The sequence below is a fragment of the Dipodomys merriami genome, unplaced genomic scaffold, assembly GCF_024711535.1.
Source record: "Dipodomys merriami isolate MVZ:Mamm:240054 unplaced genomic scaffold, mDipMer1.0.p SCAF_28, whole genome shotgun sequence".
NCBI classification, from domain to species: domain Eukaryota; kingdom Metazoa; phylum Chordata; class Mammalia; order Rodentia; family Heteromyidae; genus Dipodomys; species Dipodomys merriami.
Genome location: NW_027204270.1, coordinates 13534521 through 13541380, shown reverse-complemented (window position 1 = coordinate 13541380; position 6860 = coordinate 13534521). Strand labels below are relative to the sequence as shown.

At 41.8% G+C, this 6860-nt stretch overlaps 1 protein-coding gene across 6 annotated transcripts in view; it reads left to right on the top strand.

The window, feature by feature from the left end:
- Srrm1 (serine and arginine repetitive matrix 1) overlaps nt 1-6860 on the top strand; it is a 36056-nt gene that overhangs the window by 8937 nt on the left and 20259 nt on the right. For 5 of the 6 annotated variants that reach the window (XM_070037617.1, XM_070037616.1, XM_070037618.1 and 2 more), the window contains 4 exons: nt 1310-1425; nt 2976-3179; nt 4002-4196; nt 4733-4852. In XM_070037617.1, the coding sequence (XP_069893718.1) occupies nt 1310-1425; nt 2976-3179; nt 4002-4196; nt 4733-4852 (635 nt within the window). The remainder of the gene's footprint in view (nt 1-1309; nt 1426-2975; nt 3180-4001; nt 4197-4732; nt 4853-6860) is intronic. The other variant, XM_070037619.1, reaches the window with a different exon arrangement.

The following is a 6860-nucleotide window of genomic DNA, read 5'->3' as shown; positions in this document are numbered from 1 at the left end:
GTAGAGTGCTTGCCTTGCATGCATGAGATCCTGGCTTCCATTCCTTGGTACCACATAAACAAAGGGCCGGAAGTGGTGCTGTGGCTCAAGTGGTAGAGCGCTGGCCTTGAGCTAATAGCTGAGGGACTGCACCCAAGCCCAGAGTTCAAGATCCACAGCCGACCAAAAAAAAAAAAAAAGGCAATTTCCCAAGAGCCGGGCACCAGTGGTTCATGCCTATAATCCTAGCTACTCAGGAGGCTGAGATCTGAGGACCTGGTTCAAAGCTATCCCAGACAGGAAAGTCCATGAGACTCTTACCTCCAGTAAACCACTAGAAAAACCAGAAGTGGCGCTGTGACTCGAGTGGTAGAGCACTTGCCTTGTGCTAAAGAGCTGAGGCACAGCAACCCAGGCCCAGAATTCAAGCCCCACAACTGACAAAAAAAAAAAAAAGGGCTGGGAAGGTGGCTCAGTGGTAGAACACTTGCCTTGCATGCCTGAGGCCCTGGGTTCAATTCCTCAGCACCACATAAGCAAAAAGAAAAAAGCCAGAAGTGGCACTGTGGCTCAAGTGGTAGATCGCTAGCCTTGAGCTGAAGAGCTGAGGGACAGCGCCCAGGCCCAGAGTTCAGGCCCCACGACCGGACCCCCCCCCCCCCCCAAAAAAAAAAAAAAAAAAAGCGTCACAGATTTTCCTGCCCAGTTTGGCTTTGAACTGCAATCCTCATTTCTGTCTGCTGAGTACCTAGTAATTACAAGTGTGAGCCACAAGTGCCCACCTATATTAATGTGTGTCTTTAATATGGACAAATAAAGGACAGTTTTGTTCAAAAACTGAAGCTAATGAACTCAGTTAAAACACTGTTTTTTGGGGGGCGGGGAGGGTTGGGTGGGGAGGCAGGGAGATGATGGGAAGGGATGGGATGGGGAAACAAAGGAGGATGCTACAGTGCTTGATAAAAAGTGTACTCATTATCTTGCCCATGTAATTGTAACCCCTCTGTACAGTATTTTCACAATAAAAAATAAATAAAAATTTAAAAAAAAGAATTATGGAACTAACAAAAAAAAACATTGTTTTTTGCTATATGGTAGTCTTTAAAATTGTTTTTTGTCTGGGAGTGTGGCCTAGTGATAGAGTGCTTGCCTAGCATGCATGAAGCTCTGGGTTTGACTCCTCAGTACCACATAAGCAGAAAAAGCCAGAAGTGGCATTGTGGCCTTGAGCAAAAAGAGAAGCTTGGGGACAGTGTCCAGGCCTTGAGTTCAAGCCCCAAGACTGGGCGGGAAAATTGTGTTTTAACTGTATACTTTGAAAACCTTGCAGATTGAACAGGAAAAATTGGCATCGATGAAAAAACAAGATGAAGACAAAGATAAGAGGGATAAAGAGGAAAAAGAGAGCAGCAGAGAAAAAAGGGAGAGGTCTCGAAGCCCAAGAAGGTATAGTACAGTTGACACCTACCTAATATTCTATAGGTACTTTAGGCTTAAGGAATTCTCTGGTAGAAACGTCTAGTAGTGTGATTGAGGGAATTTCTTCATTGTACAGTTTTCATGGTTGATCTGTATCTTGACTTGGGCTAAAGAAATCCTGTATGTTGTGGAACTTGGTAGCATATGCTTGTAATCCCAGCTGGGAAATTGAAGGAGAATGAGTTCAAAGCCATCTTACGCAACATGGCAAGACTACATCTCAAAAAAAAAATTTTTTTTTTAAGTTTTGTTTGAGACTGATCATTTGATACAATGGCCATCTAAAATCTAGTAAGTTCATCCAGCTCTTAAATTCCTAAATGTAAGTCTAGACTTACTGTTTTAGTTTAAATATAACATTTAGTTATTTTTTATTGTATTCTGACTCATTCTTTCTCTTTCCATTTCTTTTTTATTAGAAATCTGTACAGTAGCCACTCATTTAACTTACCTTGTTCCCTGTTCTGCTTTTCTTAGATGGTTGTACTGAACCCAAACTTCAGATCATTTATTTGTTTTCTTCCTTCCAATGAGACTAATGTTAGGTTCACATTTTTAAATCCACGACTCAGCTTCTACTGTACTCGTGGTTAAAGGTGAGAAATCCATTAGATTTTTCATTTTTAGGGTTTTTCTTTCATAAGTCAGCTGGAATTAGTAAAGGGAGGAGGAATTATTTTCTTTGTCCTTTTTAGTTTTTTATACACTGTGTATTTGATACTAAACCCTACTTTTGGAAGCAGTACTTTTGAAGAGTTCAGCATGAGCCATCATAGTGACAGTGATGTAACTGTTGCTACTCTAAGTCTGCTGTTTTTCCTTCACTGTGAAGAAAATAGTTCTAGTTCAGCATATTGTGATTTAAAAGGAAGCAAGGAGGGCTTTTCCTCTTCCAAAGCTATCTAATGCCATTCTGGCATTTCTCTTCTGAAGAACATTGTATGTTATTTTTCTGACATTCTTGGGCTCTGCCTGAACAACCGATGTGAGCTGTCTGTATCTAAACACAGTATTTTGTTAGGGTTGATTTAAAGAATATCACTGTTAACTTCTAAGCATCATCTTTTTTCTCTGAGAAGTTGGTCTTTGAATGAAGTTGGTCTGGGAATGATTAAGAACCTCAGGATAGAATCCCAAGTCAGTGTTTTCCTCCCTTCTTTTATTTTTTTCTTTTTCTTTTTTTTTTTTGGTCGGTCATGGGGCTTGAACTCTGGGCCTGAGCGCTGTCCCTCAGCTCTTCAGCTCAAGGCGAGCGCTCTACCACTTGAGCTACAGCGCCACTTCCCTCCCTTCTTTTAATTGACACATTTGAACAAGTTTTCTGTCATTTGTTGCCCTTCTGATTTTCTCTTGGCCCTTTCCTTATCAAGAAGATGAGATAGAATATTTTGTTTACATGTGGAATTTGTCAGATATAACAGTGGGCAACTTAAAGATGATGATAAATCTTCACTTCTCCTTTTGGCCCTCTCCTTCAGTCCACATTGAAACACCTGAAAAAATTGCTTTCATCCTAGACGCAAATCCAGATCTCCTTCCCCTAGAAGACGATCTTCCCCTGTCAGGAGAGAGAGAAAGCGCAGTCATTCTCGATCTCCCCGTCACAGAACCAAGAGCCGGAGTCCTTCCCCTGCTCCAGAAAAGAAGGAGAAAAGTCCAGAACTTCCAGAACCTTCAGTGAAAATAAAAGAACCTTCAGTACAAGAGGCCACATCTACTAGGCAAGCACATAAAAAATTAATTTCTAAATAATTAGAATTTTTAGATTTGACTGTTAGCTGTACTGGCCAGTGGGAGGCTCTAGGTTCAGCCCCCATTACAACAAAACCATAACTAATAAGACAGTGCTTGCAAATACAACATCTGAGTTACAATTACTTGTTTCTTTTGTCTTGTTGAAATTGTATAGGAGAGTAAAAGAAAAGAGCTCCAAAGGTGACCATTGTCATAATGTTTCAAAATAGCTTGATTTATCTTATATATATCCCCCAAAATACTGTAAAGAACTTTGTTTATCAGTGTTTGGGGTTTTTTTGTTGTTGTTTCTTTGCTTGTTTCTGTGTTTTTCTCTGATGTGCTAGGGATCAAACCTAGGGCCTTGGCCTTATCTTAGGCAGGTAATACTCTACCACTGAACTATATCCCAGCCAACTTTGTGTTTTTTTAAAAGTGTGTGTGGATGGACTAAGAATGTGGCTTAGTGGTAGAGTGCTTGCCTAGCATGCATGAAGCCCTGGGTTGGATTCCTCAGTACCACATAAACAGAAAAGGCCGGAAGTGGCACTATGACTCAAGTGGTAGAGTGCTAGTCTTGAGCAAAAGCAACTCTGGGATAGTGCCCAGGACTAGCAAAAAAAAAAGAGAGAGAGAGAAGTGTATGTGATTAAGTATTATTGCTAGTTGTGTAGGTTCTACTGATACATATATATCTTTTGAGACCAGAGATAGTTTTTGTGGATTTTGGAAATTAAAAATTTGAGACATATATTTTCACATCATTTTGAATAAAAGAGAAGGGAAAAAAATAAGCTTTTTTTTGACAGTGACATCCTGAAAGCTCCCAAGCCTGAACCTATACCAGAGCCTAAAGAACCGACTCCAGAAAAGAATTCCAAAAAAGAAAAGGAAAAGGAAAAGACCCGACAAAGATCTCGGTCACGTTCCAAATCAAGATCCCGTACACGTTCTCGCTCACCGTCTCATACTCGACCAAGACGGCGCCATAGATCCCGATCAAGGTGGGTTGTGGCCTTAAGATCAATATAGGTTTTGATTGTGCTACTGTTTTCCATAATTACATACATAATTTCAAATTTGTAGGAAATCTTTAATACAAATATTACTGGGATATACATAGAGAACTTAAAACTGTGCACCATATAAAATCTCTACATAAACTGGGTGCTGGTAGCTCGCACCCTATAATCCTAGCTACTCAGAAGGCTGAGATCTTATTATCAACCTGTTGAAGCCATCCAGGGGCAGGAAAGTCCATGAGACCCTTATGTTCATTTAAGTACCAAAAATCAAGAAGTGGAGTTGTGCATCAAGAGGTGTAGAGCACTACTAAGTGCCTTGGTACAAAAGCTCAGCTAGTCCCAGGCTCTTGAGTTCAAGCCCCAGGACAGGTACCAAAAAAATTTACTTTTTTCTATGTAAGTGGAAGATTCTGACTCTTAACATTCATTTTTCCAAATATGGCCAGTGGGGGAAATATCTCTGTGGAGTAATTGTAAGCTCCTTACTTACTCAGAGTCCAATTTTGTTTTGGCAGATCATACTCACCTAGAAGGCGGCCCAGTCCAAGGAGACGGCCTTCCCCTCGAAGAAGAACCCCACCAAGACGAATGCCGCCTCCACCAAGGCACAGGAGGAGCAGGTCTCCTGGGAGACGGTGAGACCTGTTTGTTTTGCTTCAAATTTGTTTAAAAGTGTCAGGTATTTGACACAACTTTGGATAATTTTGGGGGGGGAGGGTGGGGGCAGTCCTGGGGCTTGAACTCCTTAGGGCCTGAGCACTCTCCCTGAGCTGCTTTTGCTGAAGGCTTCTGGCCTTTTCTGTGTATGTGGTACTGAGGAATCCAACCCAGGATTTTATGCATGCTAGGCAAGCACTCTACCACTAAGCCACATTCCCAGCCCCTGGAATAATCTTTATTTGGAGATAATTTTAGGATAATTTTTACAAATTATAGAAAATAGCTTTGAGCTGGGCTCTAGTGGCTCCCGCCTATAATCAATCCTAGCTTCTCCTGCCAGCTTGGGCAGGAAAGTCCATGAGACTCTTATCTCTAGTTAACCACCAGAAAACCGGAAGTGGCATTGTGGCTCAAGTGGTAGAGCATTGGCCTTGAGCTAAATAGCTGAGGGACAGTGCCCAGGCCCAGAATTTAAGCCCCATAACCAAAAAATAAATAAAGTGAGAAAGAAAATATCTTCTGATTAATTGGGGATAAGAGTTTCATGGGCTTTTCAAAACCTGGGTTGGTTTCACACTGTGATCCTCAGATCTCAGCCTCTTGAGTAGCTAGGATTATAGGCATGAGTCACCAGTTAATGGCCCATTTGGTTTTCAGCTTATCACTGGCTTCTGAAAAGTAGCAGGCTATAAGATCGGTAAGCTAGTTTTGCTGGTTGGTTGGTTGGTTGTATTTTGTTGTTGTTGTTGTTTTTGTCCATTGTGGGGCCTGGGCACTATCCCGCAGCTGGTTTTTTTTTTTGGCGGGGGGGGGGGGGGGGGTCCGGTCGTGGGGCCTGAACTCTGGGCCTGGGCGCTGTCCCTGAGCTCTTCAACTCAAGGCTAGCACTCTACCACTTGAGCCACAGCGCCACTTCTGGCTTTTTTCTTTTTTGCTTATGTGGTGCTGAGGAATTGAACCCAGGGCCTCAGGCATGCAAGGCAAGCGCTCTACCACTGAGTCACCTTCCCAGCCCTGTCCCTCAGCTCTTAAGCTCAAGGCTAGCACTCTACCACTTGAGCCACAGTGCCACTTCTGGCTTTTTCTGCTTATGTGGTGCTGAGGAATTGAACCTAGGACTTCATGCATGCAAGGCAAGCACTCTACCACTGAGCCACCTTCCCAGCCCTAGTTTTACCAGTTTTAAAGATAATCCATTTGCTGTTATAATGTATTTTTTCAAAGTGAAAGTAAGAGCAAAGTTTATAAGGAAATAAATACACTTTCAATAGACTGAAAGTGTGTTGTCTCTAGGAGTGATTTTTTAAAATTTGTTAATGTAGCCTTGTTTTTTGTTTTTTTTTTTTGGTCCGGTCGTAGGGCCTGAACTCTGGGCTTGGGCGCTGTCCCTCAGCTCTTCAGCTCAAGGCTAGCACTGTACCACTTGAGCCACAGCACCACTTCTGGCTTTTTTCTTATATGGTGCTGAGGAATCAAACCCAGGGCCTCAGGCATGCAAGGCAAGCACTCTACCACTGAGCCACCTTCCCAGCCCAAGTAGCCTTGTTTTATAAGTAATGTAGGTTTATTATATACAGTTAAACAAAAATGACATTGTTGAAAGTTCCCCCATGATCCTATTTCATAGATGTAACTGTTATTAGTATACCTTATATTTTGTTTGTGTGCCAGTACTGGGGCTTGAACTCTTAGGGCCTAGAAGCCTCATTTGACTTTTTTGCTTACAGCTGGCACTCTACCACATAAGTCACATCTTAAATTCTGGCTTTTTGTTGGTTAATTGGAGATAGTCTTTCAGATTTGTCTGGCTGGCTCTTAACTTGTATCCTCAGATCTTAGCCTCCTGAATAGCCAGGATTGATTATAGGCCTAAGATTCAGCAAAACTCTAGCCCTACCCATAGTAGTTCTTTTTAAACATTGCTATAAAAATATTTAAGTTGAACATAAGGTAAAATTTTGGAATTTTGGATATATCACTGTA